The sequence below is a fragment of the Calonectris borealis genome, unplaced genomic scaffold (genome assembly GCF_964195595.1).
Source record: "Calonectris borealis unplaced genomic scaffold, bCalBor7.hap1.2 HAP1_SCAFFOLD_77, whole genome shotgun sequence".
Lineage (NCBI taxonomy): Eukaryota > Metazoa > Chordata > Aves > Procellariiformes > Procellariidae > Calonectris > Calonectris borealis.
The window spans coordinates 85,189-104,504 of NW_027441478.1; the positions used below are offsets into that span (position 1 = coordinate 85,189).

Genomic DNA, 19,316 nt, shown 5'->3' on the forward strand with positions numbered 1-19,316 from the left:
TTGGGGTGCCCTCTGCGAGGCGCTGAGAGTGCTGGCTGCTGAGCAGTTCGGGGAGATGGGTGCTGGTGGCTTGGCATGTACCGGCGTCGAGCAAGCAGCCCGCAGCACCTGGACATGCCCAGCACGCAGGAACCCAGTGCCCCGCACACCCAGCCACCTCCAGCACTCAACCCCTGAGCACCAGCATCCGAATATCGAGCACCTGGCCGTCGCGAGCACTGCCAGCTCCTGAGCAAGCCCAGCAACACACATCTAGTACACCGTACCTGGACGTGCCCAGTACCCAGCACCCCCAGCTCCCAGTCCTTGGACATGCCCAGCACCGGGACATGCACGGCACACAGCATGCCAGTGCCCAGCATGCATCCCCGCTCCATGCCAGAGGGACATCGCACCCCACCTCAGGAGAACGTCCCCATGCTAGAGGGATGTCCCCACTCCACTTCAGGAGAATGGCCCCATCCAACCCCACGGGGCTCCAGTGAACGTCGGAGGTACGGGGTAGAGGAAGCCCAGAGCCCCTCGCTTTTCCGGCTGCGAAGGGCTTGCGAAGGGAAGGTGCGAGCCGCCAACACCTTTCGGTCTCGGCTGATTGTGAGTTGGAGCCCGACGGGGTGCTTCTCCGTTTTGGAGTTCGGCTCCGGCACGCTGAACGGTTGTACGGCAGAGCAAGCGCGGAGCCCCGGTGCTAGTGGGGCTGTGAAAGGGCATGTGTGGTGCTGGGCACTGGGGCTGCTGGATGCTGGGCACGGCTGGGTGAGGGCACTTGGGTTGCGGCGTGTTGGGCACGGGGGGTGCTCAGTGCTGAGCATGTCCGTGTGCTGGATGCTGGGCGCTTGGCGTGCGCTCTGCGAGGCGCTGAGAGTGCTGGCTGCTGAGCAGTTCGGGGAGATGGGTGCTGGTGGCTTGGCATGTACCGGCGTCGAGCAAGCAGCCCGCAGCACCTGGACATGCCCAGCACCCAGGAACCCAGTGCCCCGCACACCCAGCCACCTCCAGCACTCAACCCCTGAGCACCAGCATCCGAATATCGAGCACCTGGCCGTCGCGAGCACTGCCAGCTCCTGAGCAAGCCCAGCAACACACATCCAGTACACCGTACCTGGCCGTGCCCAGTACCCAGCACCCCCAGCTCCCAGTCCTTGGACACGCCCAGCACCGGGACATGCACGGCACATAGCATGCCAGTGCCCAGCATGCATCCCCTCTCCATGCTATAGGGACAACCCAGCTCACCTAACTGAACGTCCCCATCCATCCTGTCCCCATGCCAGAGGGATGTCCCCGCTTCAGGAGAATGGTCCCATCCAATTCCCCTGGGCTCCAGCGAGTGTCAGAGGTACGGGGTAAAGGAAGCCCAGAGCCCCTTGCCTTGTGCGGCTGTGAAGGGCTTGCGAAGGGAAGGTGCGAGCCGCCAACACCTTTCGGTCTCGGCTGATTGTGAGTTGGAGCCCGACGGGGTGCTTCTCCGTTTTGGAGTTCGGCTCCGGCACGCTGGACGGTTGTACGGCAGAGCAAGCGCGGAGCCCCGGTGCTAGTGGGGCTGTGAAAGGGCATGTGTGGTGCTGGGCACTGGGGCTGCTGGATGCTGGGCACGGCTGGGTGAGGGCACTTGGGTTGCGGCGTGTTGGGCACGGGGGGTGCTCAGTGCTGAGCATGTCCGTGTGCTGAGCATGTGCGTGTGCTGGATGCTGGGCGCTTGGGGTGCCCTCTGCGAGGCGCTGAGAGTGCTGGCTGCTGAGCAGTTCGGGGAGATGGGTGCTGGTGGCTTGGCATGTACCGGCGTCGAGCAAGCAGCCCGCAGCACCTGGACATGCCCAGCACGCAGGAACCCAGTGCCCCGCACACCCAGCCACCTCCAGCACTCAACCCCCGAGCACCAGCATCCGAATATCGAGCACCTGGCCGTCGCGAGCACTGCCAGCTCCTGAGCAAGCCCAGCAACACACATCCAGTACACCGTACCTGGACATGCCCAGCACCCCCAGCTCCCAGTCCTTGGACATGCCCAGCACCGGGACATGCACGGCACACAGCATGCCAGTGCCCAGCATGCATCCCCTCTCCATGCCAGAGGGACAACCCAGCTCACCTAACTGAACGTCCCCATCCATCCTGTCCCCATGCCAGAGGGATGTCCCCGCTTCAGGAGAATGGCCCCATCCAATTCCCCTGGGCTCCAGCGAGTGTCAGAGGTACGGGGTAGAGGAAGCCCAGAGCCCCTCGCTTTTCCGGCTGCGAAGGGCTTGCGAAGGGAAGGTGCGAGCCGCCAACACCTTTCGGTCTCGGCTGATTGTGAGTTGGAGCCCGACGGGGTGCTTCTCCGTTTTGGAGTTCGGCTCCGGCACGCTGGACGGTTGTACGGCAGAGCAAGCGCGGAGCCCCGGTGCTAGTGGGGCTGTGAAAGGGCATGTGTGGTGCTGGGCACTGGGGCTGCTGGATGCTGGGCACGGCTGGGTGAGGGCACTTGGGTTGCGGCGTGTTGGGCACGGGGGGTGCTCAGTGCTGAGCATGTCCGTGTGCTGAGCATGTCCGTGTGCTGGATGCTTGGGGTGCACTCTGCGAGGCGCTGAGAGTGCTGGCTGCTGAGCAGTTCGGGGAGATGGGTGCTGGTGGCTTGGCATGTACCAGCGTCGAGCAAGCAGCCCGCAGCACCTGGACATGCCCAGCACGCAGGAACCCAGTGCCCCGCACACCCAGCCACCTCCAGCACTCAACCCCTGAGCACCAGCATCCGAATATCGAGCACCTGGCCGTCGCGAGCACTGCCAGCTCCTGAGCAAGCCCAGCAACACACATCCAGTACACCGTACCTGGACGTGCCCAGCACCCCCAGCTCCCAGTCCTTGGACACGCCCAGCACCGGGACATGCACGGCACACAGCATGCCAGTGCCCAGCATGCATCCCCTCTCCATGCTATGGGGACAACCCAGCTCACCTAACTGAACGTCCCCATCCATCCTGTCCCCATGCCAGAAGGATGTCCCCGCTTCAGGAGAATGGTCCCATCCAATTCCACTGGGCTCCAGCGAGTGTCAGAGGTACGGGGTAGAGGAAGCCCAGAGCCCCTCGCTTTTCCGGCTGTGAAGGGCTTGCGAAGGGAAGGTGCGAGCCGCCAACACCTTTCGGTCCCGGCTGATTGTGAATTGGAGCCCGATGGGGTGCTTGTCTGTTTTGGAGTTGGGCTCCGGCAGGGTGGATGGTTGTGCGGCAGAGCAAGCGCCGCGCCCCGTTGTCGGGGGGGCTGTGAAGGGGCTGCCCAGGGAAGGGGAGTGCCCCCAACAGCTCCCAGTCCTGTTTTGTCCTGTGTTGGATCGCCATCTGCTGGGTGTCCGCTTCGGAGCTGGGCTCTGCTGACTCTGAGGGAGAGGGTGACGTTAGGTGGGAGAAGAAATGCAGAGGTCCGGTGTTGATGGGGCTCAGAAGGGGCCGCCAAGGGACAGGGAGTGCCACCAACATCTTTCCCTCCAGGCTAATTGTGTGTTGGAGCCGGATGGGTGCTTATCTGCTTTGGAATTGGGCTCCGGCAAGGTTGTTTGTTGTGCGGTAGATCAAGCGCAGAGCCCCGGTGTTGGTGGGGCTGTGAAAGGGCATGTGAGGTGCTGGGCACTGGGGCTGCTGGATGCTGGGTGGTGAGCATGTCCGTGTGCTGGGCATGTCCGTGTGCTGGATGCTGGGCGCTTGGCGTGCACTCTGTGGGGCGCTGGGAGTGCTGGCTGCTGGGCAGGTCAGGATGCTGGGTACCGGGGGTGCTGGTTGCTTGGCGTATACCGGTGCCCAGCACCCAGCCCGCAGCACCTGGACATGCCCAGCACCCAGGAACCCAGCGCCCCACACACTCAGCCACCTCCAGCACTCGGCCCCTGGGCACCCGAGCACCAGCACCCCAATATCCAGCACCTGGATATCGCGAGCACTGCAGGCTCCTGAGCAAGCCCAGCAACACGCATCCAACACACAGTACCTGGACGTGCCCAGTACCCAGCACCCCCAGCTCCCAGTACCTGGACGTGCCCAGCACCGGGACATGCACGGCACACAGCGTGCCGTGATGATCTGGCAGCCTAGCCGCTCACAGCAGACCACCAACGATCCCCCACCAGCGCTGGGTTAGTCCTCTGAGGCCCTGCCTATCCGCCAGGGACCACGCTGCTCAAGACTGATTAGGGAGAAGCAGAGGGGGGCGGTGGCGGAGCAGCAATCCCAGGAGACAATTAAACCAGGAGATGACTTGCCATCCACCTTCAAAGCCACCCATGGCCTCTGTCAAGATCGCACCCAGGCAGCCAGTGCAGCCAGGTCTGATTCAATTCCACCTTTTTCATGAGTTTTGCCTTTCAGCCCCGCAGTGTGCCTCCTACTAGAGCAGGGCACAGCGAGCATGCTCCTCGGGACAAACCTGCACTTGCTGCTGCCTCCCGGGGATGCATCCACCAAGTGGAGACAGCAAAGGGCCCTGCGAGCTGGGATGCTCAACACCATGGTCCCAAGGACCAAGACGAGGTACCTTTCTAGGGGTCCGTGCCAGCAGCGGCACCCGCTAATCGTGAACCCTCGGAGGCAGGGAACCTCAACTGCTGCTACGGTTCTGGCCTCGGGGCCACCAAGAGCAGCTATGGGCCACCAACATTTTCTTGGGGCCACCTGCAGAGCGTATGCTGGCGGCTGCTCCTGAGACAACTCATTCACCTTCGTTTTCTCAGCTAATATGGGTGCTGACCAAGCCCCGGGCCATGGCCAAATGAATTAGCCTTTGTCTGATGGTTGGTGCCTCCTAAAACAAGCACAACTAGCTCGGTAATTGCCACGCTTCTGGCTCCAGCCTCCATCCTGCACGGGGAAGAGGTGTGAGGTCTCGCCGGGATGCGACTCCAGTTATCCCGAGAGGCTCACGCTGGGGGAGAACCTGGCCCAAACCCTCCTGCGGCACCACGGGGCTGCAGCGAGCTGTCCCAGGAAGCCTCACGAGAAATGCCCAGCCCAGGTCTGGAAGCCAGCTGGGAGGTGGATAGCTTGCATTAGCAAGACTAAGAACGGCGGCTGACACAGCTCCGGGGCTTCTGCGGAGGTGTCTCGCTGCAGTCAGGCCCCGACAAAGGCTTGGAGTTCAGAGAAGCCCCAAATCTCTCTTGGTGATGAGTTTGTGAGCGCTCAGCTCCACTGAGGCAGAAGCTCCGCCCCCCCAGGCCCCATGGTCGCCTCCGGGGGGCTGCCCTGGCCCCGGTCCGGAGCCCCGGTGGAGCCGGGAGGAGGAGGGGAGAGGGGCAGAGCGGCAGGGGGGGGTGGGGCAGGGCGGTGGCGTGGCCGGAGAGGGACAGGAGCCGGACAGAGGGACGGGAGCAGGACAGAGGGAGGAGGAGAACGGGGGGGGGGCTGGGCAGGGAGTGGAGGAAGGAAAACTGGAGCCTGCAGGCAGGGGAGGCACCTCGGCTCCCAGGATGCTGCAGGGTGAGGGACTACAGCTCCCAGCACGCCGCAGCCCAGGTCTTCCTTCCTCTTCGTCTGGGGTCGGTCATGTACAAATCTTCCCGCTGTCCCTCCCCAGATCAACTCCAGGTCGGCCTTGGCTTTCCTAGTCCTACCCCTCACCATCAGACAGCACCTCTCGGCTTCTCCTGGGTCACCTGCCTCTGTCCCCACCTCCTGTACCTTCCTGTCCGTGCCTGAGCTCAGTGAGGAGCTCCTCACTCATCCATGCCGGCCTCCTGCTGCCTTTGCTTCATTTCCCACTTGTCGGAAGGGTCCTTTCTTGAGCTTGGAGGAGGTGGTCCGTGACTATCAAGTAGCTCTCCAGGACCCCTTTTCTCTCCAAGGCCATATCCCCTCGGATTCTTCCAGACAAGGAAGGATCTCTGACAAGGTTGAAATCTGCTGTCCTGAAAGCCAGGGCTGTGGTCCTGCTCCTTGCCCTGCTCCCTCCCTTCCGCATCCTGAACTCCACCATCTCAGGGCCACCGCAGCCAAGGCTGCCGCTGACTTTCAAATCCCCAACCAGTTCTTCCTTGTTCACCAGTGCCAGGTCCAGCAGAGCACCTCTCCTTCTTGGTTCCTCCATCACCCGTGCCACGAAATGCACTCTCAAAATCTCCTAGATTGCTTGAGCCCTGCTCGATTGTCCTTCCAGCAGGTGCCAGGGTGGTTCAGCTCCCCCATGAGGACCAGGGCCTGTGAATGTGAGGCTTCTTTCACTTGTTTGAAGAAGGCCTCATCTACAGCTCCCTCCTGAACAGGAGGTCCCTAGCAGGTACCTGCTAACACGGCACCCACATTGGTCTGCCTGCTGATCCTGACCCGTAAGCTGGCTCCTGTCCCACCCCGAGCAGGAGGCAAGTCCACCTCCTCGCCTCCCCAGACGGTCCTTCCTGAAGAGCCCGTGTCCCTCCACCGCAGCCCTCCCGCTGTGCCATCTACCCACCACACCTCCGAGGTCCCAGTGTGGTCCCAGCCCTGTCATCACACACAGACTTCTGGCCCTGCTGGTGGTTCTCCACGCCGCGTGCGGGAGCGTGCTGGCACTTCGGGGAGGCTCCAGCCGTGCTCCTCTGTCGTGCTGCCTGTGTGTTGGGATGTGCAGGAGTGGGGCTGCATGTGTTCGAGCTGTGGGCTATGTGTGGACTTTATTCCCTCCTGCCCCTGCGAGCAGTTCCGGGATCACACAGGGGGTGTGTATAATGCCTTTAGACCAATCCATCACCAGGCACAGGCCTGTCAGTCCGGCTGGGAACAGCCCCAGAGCTCTTTATTTTGTATTTATAGGTGGATCTCGGCAGCTGAGAAGCCTCCCAGCCCCTTTGCTAACAGCCGCTGCCACAGCCGCCGCTCCGGCACCTTCCCCTCTGCTGCGGTACCAGCATCTAGTGCTAGGGAGGAAGAAAGAAAAGTCTATGAGCGTATGGACAGGGAGAAGGCAGAGACATCCTGCAGGCGTAGCTCAGGCCCCCTGTGATGGGACCTGCTTGCGATGAAGCCTCGAGGTGCCTGTGAGGTGGCAGAGGCCCCTGATGCCCAAGCCCAGGAGAAGGTCCCAGGTGCAGCTGATCAGCCTGGGGCTGAGTCAGGTTGGGCCAAGACCTTGAGTGTCTTAGGAGATGTCCCCCCTCGGGGCAAGGTGTCTTGGCCCAGGACTCTGCAAGGGAAGGACATGCTCTCTGGCTTGCAAAGGGGAGAGCCAGCCATCAGAAGAATCCCTCTGCCTTCAGCCAGGACTTTCACGTCCCGCAGGGAAAGCCAGTTCTGGGTGCCCAGGCAGTCCCCTTGCGTGTCAGGGAGGTCCAGCCCAAAGCCAGCCTCCAGAACCTGCTTCTGTCTCGCAAGGGGTGTCAGAGAAATGCCCCCTTTCCCCCAGGGCTGCCCTCCGTAGAGGGATGGGCCTTGCAGCCGAGGGAAGCACCATCCCTTTTTGGAGACAGTTACCAGGGGAGCTGCCTCTGCTGCTCTTGATGCCGCCTGTTGTTCTCAGCGACGTGCTTGAATATGTTCCTCCGTGCCTGATGCGGCTCCAGCCTTCTGAGGACCTGGAGCGCTCGTGGGGAAAGGTGGCTGCAACAACAGGGAGACATCATCCCTCAGCCTCTGCCGGAGACCCCTTCTGCCTCTCCCCTCATCCAGCCTCTGCAGCCACCCGGTCCCGCGTGTACCCACCCTTTCACCCTGTGGTGAGCTCTGGGCCTTGGCTGTGGGGGTAACCCAGGTCACGCCCGTGTTAGGAGACATCAGAGGGTGTCCTATGCAGCCCCAGGACGCAGGGACGGGGGTCCTGGACATCTCTGCGGGGTCACGGCTGCTCGACTGCCCCAGGCTGTGGCCAGAGCTGGCGCACACTTACTCAGGCTGGAGTCTCTTCAGCTGGGCTGCTGCTGCCATCTCCTCTGCTGGGAGAGGGTTTTCAGCCTTCCTCCACCTCTCGTTGACCTCCTTTCCCCTGGGCTGGGCGGGAGGGTGGGGAGTCCAAGCGCCTCCAGTGCCGAGTGCCTGCCAAGGAGGAGACGCTCTCAGCAAACCAGACGGCAAACAGAGGTGCCCTTTCCCAGACGACCTCTTGAAAGGAGCCCGCAGCAGGACCCGGGAGCCGGGAGACTCGGCGCCGCGTGCCCGTCGTCTTGGCTGACGGCTGCTTTTGCCCCTCGGATCCTGCTGCCAACCTCTCCCTCCTGGGGATGAGCAGGCAAACCCCTGCCCTGCAGCTGGGTGCCAGTCCTGCTCCCACCCCCTGGAGACCTGCCGCCCTGGGTGCCCCCACAGAGAGGGTCGCTGCTGCTCTCAGCGGTGTCGTACCTGGGGCGGCTGTCGGTCCTCCCCTGCAGACCAGGCTTCCCACGCCGCCCATTCTGCCTGGGCTTGCTGTCGCCGCTCTTGCCACCCGGTCTTCACTTGCTCCCACTCTGCAGACAGCTGCCAGACCTCCTGGAGGGGACGGAAACGCAGCAGCAGGCAGCATTAGTCTCAGCTCCTGGAGGGGCTTCCTTCGGGTCTGACCCGCGTTGGTGCCCCTTGCCTCAGCCGTCAGTCGGCAGCGCTTTGCCCCTAACAGATCAGGGGCCGTGGAGTCATGCCAGGCTCCTCAACTCATGGCAAACAGAGCTGAGTGACCAAAGACCTCCACTGTCAACGACCTAGAAAGGACTTGTCCATTTTCCATAGCCCCTGGCCAGCATAACGTGTTTCATGACAACCCAGGGGGCAAGAACAGGCAGGCAGGGTGTGCAGCACCCTCCTTTTCGTGAAGAAGATCCGAAGGAGGTGACAGACAGGTCACAATGAACGCGTGCCAAGGGATCCTTTCAGGATGGCTCTCTGCACAAAGAGGCTTTTGCCGAGTCTCAAACAGCACGGTAGTTACGGCAAGGCAGAGCACGTACCTGCAACGCTCTCCTGCAGCCTTCAGAGGACGGGAGTGCAGCGGTGGGCCTGGCTGGAGGAGCTGGCTCCTGCCTGCCTGCCTCCTTCGTCCTGGGGGAGCTGCCCGGACATGGGGGGAGCACACTGCGGAGAGACACCAGGAGGAGTCGGCATGAGCACGGGGCAGTTTCGTGTCCCATTTTCGTCTGGTATCAAAGCTCCCCAGGCTGGCAGAAGAAGCGGGGGAGGTGGGGCCGTTTCCCATGGCAAGGGGGAGCCTCTCCTGAACCCCATCCGATGGATGGGAGAGGACCGCACCTCAGGTCTGAAGTAAGGGCAAGCAAAGTGATGTGGGGTGCGCTCAACATCCGCCGCCTTCCCCACTAAGGGGCCTGCGATGGGGCAAACAAGCTCATAAAAACCGTGGCGCAGGTGTCGGGGACCTTCCCGAGTCCCTACAGCCAGAGTGTCCAAAGGGGATGTCCCTCCTACATGGGTGCAAGGATCCCTTTCACCCCTTCCCACAAGGGTCTCACCTGGCAGAAGTCTCCTTCCCCATGTCTTGCTGCCTTGTGCCTGGCCCCTGGCTTGGCAGCACGGGGAGGGAAAGCTTCACCCGCCTCTGCAGCAGCTTGTCAGGATGCCCCTCTGCACCTGGGAAAGGAGGAAGCTCTTCAGAGCAGCCCCATGGAGTGCGTTTTAACCGGGCTGTGGTCGCCCAGCGTGGGGCAGGGCCCCACCTGGACAGCAGGGACCCGCTCCCGTGCCTCTTCTGATCTTGTGCTTTTCTGCAGCCTTCTCGTGCCAGGTGGAGAAACCCTTGGCCACTGCTCCGCGGATCACCAGGAACTGAAACCTGGAAAGCAAATGATGACACAGGCTTGAAGAAGGGTGACCCCCTACCCTCTGCAGCTTCCCAGCACTAATCCTCCTGACTGTCGTGCAAGGCATGGCATCCCTTTCCTTTGTGGCCATGCACAGGTTTGATTGGCAAGCTCCCCCCAACACCAGAAAACGTCGCTTAAAATCCTCTCTGCGTGCAGTTGGTTCTCTCTGATGGGAATGACAGTAGGCTGGGCGTGAGAGACACGATCACGATGCCCGGTCACTCCAGGAGAATACACGCGTAGCCCCAGCTCAGCATTAGTTAACCAGAAACCAGTCAGTTCAGGATTGATCCCTGACTCCCTGCTGAGTGTCGAGCCCCGACAACGCACGCTGCTGAGCAGAAGCTGGGAAGCCACCCGCTCGGTCGCTCGAGGGCTGCAGAGGAAACGCACTCACCTTGGGAACGCGTGGGCAGGAGCAGCCTGTGTCTCCCGAGCGGTGGTGGCTCCACTGGAGACAGCTGCACCTGGCATCCACAGCCTCTGCAAAGTGACACAGAGCTGTCAGAAGGTTTCCAGGGCAGTTTTCTCTTGGCTCCCAAAGGAAGCAGACCTGTCTCCTGCTCCAACAGAAAGCCACTTCTCCAAACCCCTATTCCAAATCCTCCTCCGTGAACATTAGCCCTTGCTCTGCTCTGGAGAAGCTGCACAGCAAACACTGAGACTGCGCAGTAACACTGCTGGGCTTTCTGTAGGGCAAGGATCCAGAAACTCAGCAGAAACTTTCTTTGCTAATGGAGAAGTCAGCGGGGGTGAGCATGGGGAAAGGCGTTTGACTGGCCTGCCACGTCCAGGCTGGCCAACGGCGACTGGGTTGCTCACCCTTCAATAGGCTTCCCAAAGACACTGGAGCAGCCCTCAAAACCGGAGCGACTTACAGTGCGAAGCAGTGCAATCCGGCTGGCCTTGCTCGCCAGCCCTGTGACGCAGTCGTAATAAAACCGCATGCACAGGACGTCGTCTTTGCAGGACAGAACGCCAATGCCCTTGAAGGCGAAGGCGAGGCGCTGCCTGTTCCTCAGCTGGAAAGAGTACAAGAGTACGGTCTCTTGCACACAGTTCTTCACCACGTGCCGCGGGAAGGAGGTGGCTTGCGATAGCCACTTGTAGTTCAGTGGCTTGATCTTGACATCGCCTGTAAGGAGGAGGAACATTGTCACTGCCACAGCAGGCCAAATTTCTCTGTAAGGTTCATAACAAAATGCCATAGAAAAGGTCGTTTATAGAAACAGCCCTTGGGGAGTGGTTTGTTTTGGGGGAGCTCAAGCCGTCCCCCGACCTTTGGAGGCAATTCTCTATTTCTCTCAGCCCTTTCCAAAGAGCAGAGAGCGCGCACCCCACCCCCAGGGGGAAAGTGGAGGGTGGCCGCTGCCTTCTCACCAGGGATAACCACTGTGGGGAACGCGAGCTCCTGCAGACGTAACGCATCCACGTCCAGCCGGAAGACGGGTCTTCGGACCACATACACCTCTCCTTCGCCGTGGAATTGCTCTTGGACCATAGCGAAGGTCCCGAGTCCTGTGACCAGGACACCCTGCCCAGGAAAAAGACAAAAAGGCTCATGAGTGAGTACTTTAGAGATGGGAAAAGGGAAAGCTTTGGAAAAGGCCCACATTCTCCATTTGTTTTCTTCCCCTCCTCAACATATTTGCTAACCTTCTCCCTTGGCTGGAGAAGACCCCAGGCGTTTCCAGCACAGGGAATACCTATGGAATCGTTCTTGGCACGGACCCAGCATAATCCCCAGTCTCTCTGCTTGGTCTCTCCACTCTGACCACAGCAAAGGGTGAAGCCCTGTCGTGTGCCAAATGCTTTCTCAGACTAGATCTGGACTTGGTTTCCCTCCTGGTTGACCAAGAAGCAGCTCTGGGCACACGGGGTTGTCTCGGCGTGCTGCTGTGATGCTCAGGGAGGGATCACTCCCCGGGGTCCAGGCTCTCCAGGGCAAAGGAGGACCAAGACGCCAGCCCACCTTGTCCAGCTTCAGCTGTCCCAGGATGTACGCAGACACAGCATCCCAGATAGACACAACATCTGGAAACAAGGGAAAGAGGTCTCAGGCTCCGGGCCAGCCAGCTCACAGCCTCTCGGCAAGCTCCTCGCCCAGGGGGTGACAGATGCAGGTGTCCACAAACAGCCCAGACAAACACCGCCACGGCTGCGGAGCTGGGCTGTGCCCCAGTTTCAGACTGCCAGCCTTACTCTGCTCCAGGGGCAGGGCTGGAGCAGAAATGGGGAGGTGGGAAGGGCTCAGGACCAGGGCTGTGGCCATCTAACCCCCAGAAAGCGATGGCACCCCAGCGCCCAGGACATGATCTGCCAGCCTGGTGGCACAAGAGGATCCCCTGGGAAGGAACAGAGGTTCTCCCAAAGGAGACTAGTTCAAGGTAAAGGGTTGATTTACAGCAGAGGCATTTCCAGCTGGCTTGTGAGAGCCCTGTGGGACCTGAAGGACACCCCAGCTCGTGGGACACAGGATCCCTTTTCATCCCAGAGCCAGAACCCCATGGCCCCGCGCAGCCCCCCTCGTGAGGGGACCGAGCCATTTCCACGGGAGCCTTGGGGCTCAGGGCAGCCCCAGCACCATGACCCGGGAGTCCTGGTTGCCACATTGTCCCGAGCCCGGTGGGATCCTCAAGCAGGGCTCTCGCGGCCGCCCCCAGCCCTGTCCAGCCACCCCCACACCCCAGCAGCTGCAGCTTTTGACAGCTGACAGCCCTGGTGCGACCCCTCGGGAAGGAGCTCCCAAAACCCATACCCTTGGTGGAGAGCTGCAGGAGTGTGGGGAACAAGCTGCTCAGCTCCAAGCCGACGGCCACGGTGCAGCAGCCCTCCATCGCGCTTGCCGCTTGCCCTCAGCTCAGGGAAAGGGATGCTCTTCGCAGCTCCTCGCCCAAAATTCCTTTCCAACGTGCCCCTGCTCTGCCTGTCAGCAAGGGTGCTGCCTGTCAGGGAGGGTCCCCCAGCGCAGCCCCGCTGCCTCCCGACCCCGCTCCTGGCTCTGGAGCAGCTCCGAAGGGCAGCAGTGGGGAGCCCCTGAGCAGTGCCCAGCAGCGCCCAGGCCTCGCCGGCAAGTGCCGGCACCGCCGCGGCGCTGGGGAGACCTCCCGGTGATGTGGGTCATCCCCCTGTGACATCAGCCCGCATCATTTGAAGGTGCATTATGACACCAGCAGGGAGACAGCACAAACGGGGAGAGAGGAGATAGATTTCCCCTCTTGTCCTGGGAAATGGTCATCCCCTTTCTCCCCACTGCTGTTCCAAAAACCCTGTCTGCCCCCTGCACCAACATGTCTCTGCTATTGGGAGCCCGTCTGGGCAGGTGGGGTTTGGGGGTTGGCTGCGGTTGGGCAGTTGCAAGAGATGGGATTGAAGGCCTGTGGGATGCAACAGCCCCTCCAGCGTGCCCGAACACTCCTCTCTGCTGTGTGTCGCTTGTGTGGCAGGAGTAGGATGAGCTTTACCGCACTGGTTTTGGCTGGGATGGAGTTAATTTTCTCCCTAGGAGCCCAGATGGTGCTGTGCGTTGGATTTGTGACCAAAACAGCCCTGATAACACACCAATGTTTTAGCTATCGCTGAACAGGGCTTGCACAGCATCAAGGCCGCTTCTGTTTCTCACGCTGACCCACCAGCAACTTGGCTGGGGATGGGCAAGAAGCTGGGAGGGGACACGGCCGGGACAGCTGACCCCAACAAACCAAAGGGATATCCCACACCATATGACGTCGTGCTCAGCAATAAAAGCTGGGGAAAGAACGAGCAAGGTGTGGTGGGGGGGTGTATGTTCGAGGCCATGGCGTTTGTCTTTCCAAGTTACTGTCATGTGTGATGAAGCCCTGAACATGATGAATAGCAAAAGGTTCAGTTGCCCTAAATTTCGGCATCTGCTGCCATTTCAATTGGCCAGAGGAATTTCCCAACAACCTCCATGAAGATGCCCCCAGATGTTGCCTGGTCTCTCAGAGTTGCTCCAGCAGAGCTTGCAGCTACCTGCACGTATCTTGGACCATCTCTAGTACCTCACATGTCACCAGGTGTTTGTGTCCGAGCAGCTCACTGCTGCCCTCCATCGCCATTAATTAGCATCAGAGCTGGGACAAGGACCCTTTCTGGCCCCAGGACTGAAAACACAGGAGGAGGCGCCTTCATTGACTCAGCTGAATCCCTTCCCTCCGCAGGGGTAAAGGAGATCCCTCCCTGGCACTGTCTGGGTGTCCTGCCTAGTGACGGGACAAGGAAAGGCAATTCTCATGCCCAGTTTTTTCCCTGAGATGAGAAACGACACTGCCGGAAAGAAATCTCTCTCCCTGGACGAGGAAGGGAACATCCGTGACGCCTTCGGCCTGTTTCACAGCAGGTTCCCCTGGAGCCCCAGGGACACCTGAAGGGAGCCCAGAGGGGGAAGAAAAAGTGACGCCTTGGGCTGGTCCTCTGCTGCTGAGCCGGGCTGGGCTCCCGGGACGGAGGGAGCTCCCGGCAAGTGGGCAGCGCTGCAGAGAGACAGCTCTGCCCAGGAGCAGCTCCTCTGCAAAGCGCAGCAGGGCTGAGGGCACTGCCTGCAGGCACCGAGGGGAGAGGAGCGAGGCAGAGAGAGGTTAAAGGCAGCCTGGAGTAGGAGGATCCTGAGAGCTGACTGGGGGAGGAACGTTGCAACCACAGAACGAGCTGAAACTGGCAGATGCAAGCAGAATGAAGAAGAAAAGGACCAAGGAAACAATTCCAAGAGAATGAGGTAACTTCAGAAGAAGGCCAGCCCAGCGACCAGGAACACCAGTATTGAAATCAAGAGACCACCGACCAGAATTAAGTGATTGGACTTGGGGATCGGGTGAGGGGTGGTACGTTTCGGGAAATCTCTCTGTAAGGGGTCTGCGATCTGCAGTAGGGGTCCCTCCTTGGAGGCAACCAGCTCGAGCTGCTCTGCATGTCAGATAAATAAACCACTTATTTACTCAGCAGATTGGCGACTTGTCTTCTGTGAGCAGGAACCTAGGGCCGAGCCCTGTTGAGGTGGCACCTGCATAATTCCTACCATGAGACCGTGGTGGCGGCTGCGTAATTCCTGAAACAAGAAGCCAGGTGCCTGCTTCTGCCCTCTCACCTCCTCAGGCACATGTGACATCACAAGAAGCTGGAGAAGCCAGCTGCATGCTCCTGCCCCAAGAGCTGCAGCGCCACCGCTAACATCACAAGCGCCTGCACAAGCCAGGTGTTCATTCATACCCAAACAGCTCCTTACACACCAGTGACATCAGAAGCAGCTGTACAAGCCAGGTCCTGCTCCTGCCCCATCACTGCTCAGCCACCTGTGACACCACAAGTACCTGCGCAGGCCAGGAGCTTGCTCCTGCCATATCAACTACTCAGGCACTTGCGACACCATAAGCAGCTGCACGTAGAATGTTCCGGCTCCTGCCCTATCACCTACTCAGGCACATATGACCTCACAAGCACATGAACAAGCCACGTGCCTCCTCCTACCCTATCACCTACTCATCCACCTATGACATCGCAAGAATCTGCACAAGCCAGGGGCTGGCCCCTGGCCTCACACCTCCGCAACCACCTATGACAACACCAGCACCAGCACAAGCCAGGGGCCTGTTCCTAACCTACCGCCTACTCAGCCACCTATGACATCAGAAGCACCTGCACGAGCCAGCTGCATGCTCCTGCTGTAACTGCTACAAAGCCACCGGTGACATCACAACCAAGTGCACATGCTCCTGGCCTATCAGCTACTCAGCCATCAGCGACAACATAAGCAGCTGCAGAAGCCAGGGTCTTTCTCCTGCCCTATCAACTACCTGGGAATATCACAAGCAGCAGCACAAAGCAGGGGCCTGCTCCTGCCCTAACACCCACTCAGCCACAAGTGACATCACAAGCACCTGCACAGCAGGAGTGTCCTCACTGCCAACACCCCGGCTTTTCCACCATCTCCCCGTGCTCCCCTCTCCCCCAGGCACCTTTCTCACCCACGCCACCACCTCCCAACGCCCCTGTCTGTCTCTGTGTTTGTGTGGCAGATGTCACCTCGGAAGCATTGTCCCAGCCGGGTCCCCTGCACCTCCTTCTCCCTCTGCTCTCATCGTGACTGTCCCAGCTGTCTGATGTGCTTTTTGACCTCATGGGTCCTCTCGTCCTGCCTCCCTTCTGCTGTTCAATCCTGTTCCTGCAAGACAAGTGACGACCAGGCGGTGCCTCCTGTCATGAATGAGTAGTTTGAAGGCCGCTTGGAAGATCACTGACAAAGAGATCGGCAAAAGGTGATTTTAATAGAAATTTATAGAAACGTGACTTAACAGAGTTCGATGGCAAGGTTCACTCTATTACTCATTACATGGATTAAGTATACACAGAGAAAATCGTGTCAGAGTTGCGTTGGAATGATTTGTACAGAGACTGAGGATAAAATGACCAGGTGACCCGCCTGGTGGATGAGGGAAAGGCAGTGGATGTGGTCTACCTGGACTTCAGTAAGGCCTTTGACGCTGTCTCCCACAGCATTCTCCTAGAGAAGCTGGCGGCTCACGGCCTAGACAGGTGCACTCTTCGCTGGGTAAAAAACTGGCTGGACGGCCGAGCCCAGAGAGTTGTGGTCAACGGAGTTAAATCCAGTTGGCGGCCGGTCACGAGCGGTGTTCCCCAGGGCTCAGTGCTGGGGCCGGTCCCGTTCAATATCTTTATCAACGATCTGGACGAGGGGATCGAGTGCTCCCTCAGTAAGTTGGCAGACGACACCAAGCTGGGCGGGAGTGTTGATCTGCTCGAGGGTAGGAAGGCTCTGCAGAGGGACCTGGACAGGCTGGATCCATGGGCTGAGGCCAACTGTATGAGGTTCAACAAGGCCGAGTGCTGGGTCCTGCACTTCGGCCACAACAACCCCAGGCAACTCTACAGGCTTGGGGAAGAGTGGCTGGACAGCTGCCCGGAGGAAAAGGACCTGGGGGTGCTGGTCGACAGCTGAACATGAGCCAGCAGTGTGCCCAGGTGGCCAAGGCGGCCAACGGCATCCTGGCCTGTATCAGAAATAGTGTGGCCAGCAGGAGCAGGGAGGTGATCGTGCCCCTGTACTCGGCACTGGTGAGGCCGCACCTCGAATCCTGTGTTCAGTTTTGGGCCCCTCACTACAAGAAGGACAAGGAGGTGCTGGAGCGTGTCCAGAGAAGGGCAACGAAGCTGGTGAAGGGCCTGGAGCACAAGTCTTATGAGGAGCGGCTGAGGGAACTGGGGTTGTTTAGTCTGGAGAAGAGGAGGCTGAGGGGAGACCTCATCGTGCTCTACAACTACTTGAAAGGAGGTTGTAGTGAGGTGGGTGTTGGTCTCTTCTCCCAAGTAACTAGTGATAGGACGAGAGGAAACGGCCTCAAGTTGTGCCAAGGGAGGTTAGGCTGGACATTAGGAGAAATTTCTTTACTGAAAGAGTGGTCAGGCCTTGGAACAGGCTGCCCAGGGAAGCGGTGGAGTCACCATCCCTGGAAGTATTTAAAAGACGTGTAGATGAGGCGCTTAGGGACATGGTGTAGTGGGTATGGTGGTGTTGGGTTGATGGTTGGACTCGATGATCTTAGAGGTCTTTTCCAACCTTAATGATTCTATGATTCTATGAAAAGGGCAAGGGAGACCCTCCCCTTGAGTCACGAGGTTCCTCAACGGGAGGGTCCCCCTTACCCTTTTACCCCCAATCCTCACCTGCCCAATCAGCTACTCAAACACCAGTGACCTCTCAAGCACTTCAACAAGACAGGTTCCCACACCTACCCTATCAGCTAGTCAGCCACCCGTGACATCACAAGCACCTGCAGAAGCAAAGTTCCCATGCCTCCCCATCAGGAACTGGGCCACAAGTGACATCAACACCTGCACAAGCCGGGTTCCCACGCTTGCCATATCAGCTAGTGGCACAGGTGCGGGGACCTGGCTCGTGCTGGTGCTTGTGATGTCACGGGTGGCTGACGAGCTGTTATGGCAGGCACGGGAACCAGGCTGATGCTGCTGTTTTGATGTCACTGGTGACTATGGATCTCATATGGCAAGCGCAGGAACCTGGCTTGTGCAGGTGCTGATGTCACTGCTGGCTTAGTACTTGATAGGGCAGGCGCGGAACCCGGCTTGTGGATGCGATTATGTCACTTGTGGCACAGTTCCTGATAGGGCAGGTGTGGGGATCTGGCTTGTGCAGGGGCTTGTGATGTCGTGGCTGGCTGACTAGCTGATCTAGGAGGTGCGGGAACTTGGCCTAGGTGCTGCTCTGATGTCACTGGTGGCTGTGTAGCTCGTACGGCCGGCGCGGGAACCTGGCTTGTGCATGTGTTTATGTCACTGCTGGCTGAAGTATCTGTAGCTCGTACGGCAGTGTCATTTTTTTCGTGACATCCTCTCCCCATCCTGAAAGTTGTCCTCGAAGGCCGAGAATTGCCCCAGGGGTGCCCCAGAAGCCTACCATTCGGCGCGGGACACTTTACCTCCATCATCGCGCTGTACCCCCAGGAAATGATCGTTCAGGAAGGGCTCCCACTGAAAGCATAACTCGAGTAGGACTGCCTCAAGAATATGAGAGCGATGCGCCATCCTCTCCTATGCAAGATGCTCTCCCCCTTTCGACCCCAGTAATACTTTAGGAGTACGGTTTACAGACAGAAGTGCCCACTTGAAAAACGGTGTTTGGTTCGGTGAATCTACAGCCATTTCTGCAGACGGAAAAGCAGAGTTAACTGAGGAAATGAATGTTTCGCCCAATGACCTGAGTCCCTGGCCAACACCTGAGCCTTTGAAGCTGGAGCCAGCACAGTTGATACTGACTCCGAGGCTGTAGGGGCTGGAGCCACCCCGTGCCTTGGCAACTGGCAAGAGCTGCTGCACTCCCTTCAGAAAAGCTGCAGGCAGGGCTACGTCTCCACCTGTCTTTTGCCTGGGAGAACCAGGAGAACACGAGTGGCCTCGAGCCTAACCTGGTATTTGAGCCCTGCATTGCTGCCACCCCAGTACTTCAGAAAGGCAACTAACAATTGCACTTGTGACCGGTCCCCCCTGCTCCTGACCCCTGGTAATATGGTTAGCATAACGAACCCCATTTTATGAGGCAAAGAGCCATGCCCTGTGACCGAGCTGGTCACCTAGCAGTCCCCTTTGCCCTCCTCATCAGGCCCTGAAGGTCCTGTGCACCAGGCAGACGACTTCTCCCTCTCCCTATCGTCCTCAAGTTTCCCGGGTGCCTGGCTGACTTCTTCCCTCCTTACAGGCCTTGAAGGTCCCAGGCACCCGGCCAACCCGGTTCTGATGACCCTGCCACAGAACAGGGAAGTGCAGCAGCACACAGAGCACCGTCTATAAAGTCCAGCAGCACTTTTCCCCTCTTCTCCTCCAAGGGCTAATTTGTGGAGGAAATGACAAATGGCACCTTCCTCTCTTGCAGGGCAGAAGTTTTCCGCCTTGATACAACACATAAAATTGCACGGGAATGGTGTGAACCTCACGGAGTTGCCTGGGTCTTCCACCTGCCCTACAGACCCAAAACTAGCAGCACTTACATAAAGACGCTTTAATATCGGGCAGGTACCCACCCGATGCCCAGTGGAATGAG

General features: G+C 59.4%; 1 protein-coding gene across 23 annotated transcripts in view; it reads right to left on the bottom strand.

Annotated features, from left to right (window-relative positions):
- Positions 1-6,708: 6,708 nt before the first annotated feature.
- LOC142076657 (uncharacterized) overlaps positions 6,709-19,316 on the bottom strand; it is a 30,908-nt gene continuing 18,300 nt past the window's right edge. For 12 of the 23 annotated variants that reach the window (XM_075138975.1, XM_075138974.1, XM_075138982.1 and 9 more), the window contains 11 exons: positions 15,767-15,905; positions 11,108-11,261; positions 10,606-10,862; positions 10,125-10,210; positions 9,581-9,696; positions 9,377-9,494; positions 8,861-8,984; positions 8,277-8,405; positions 7,828-7,973; positions 7,416-7,541; positions 6,709-6,862 (listed from right to left, as the gene is read on the bottom strand). In XM_075138975.1, the coding sequence (XP_074995076.1) occupies positions 6,742-6,862; positions 7,416-7,541; positions 7,828-7,973; positions 8,277-8,405; positions 8,861-8,984; positions 9,377-9,494; positions 9,581-9,696; positions 10,125-10,210; positions 10,606-10,862; positions 11,108-11,261; positions 15,767-15,862 (1,473 nt within the window). In that variant the 5' untranslated portion in view covers positions 15,863-15,905 and the 3' untranslated portion in view covers positions 6,709-6,741. Of the gene's footprint in view, positions 6,863-7,415; positions 7,542-7,827; positions 7,974-8,276; positions 8,406-8,860; positions 8,985-9,376; positions 9,495-9,580; positions 9,697-10,124; positions 10,211-10,605; positions 10,863-11,107; positions 11,262-11,383; positions 11,762-12,485; positions 12,654-15,766; positions 15,906-19,316 lie in introns of those variants that run through there. The other 11 variants (XM_075138987.1, XM_075138990.1, XM_075138988.1 and 8 more) reach the window with 7 other exon arrangements.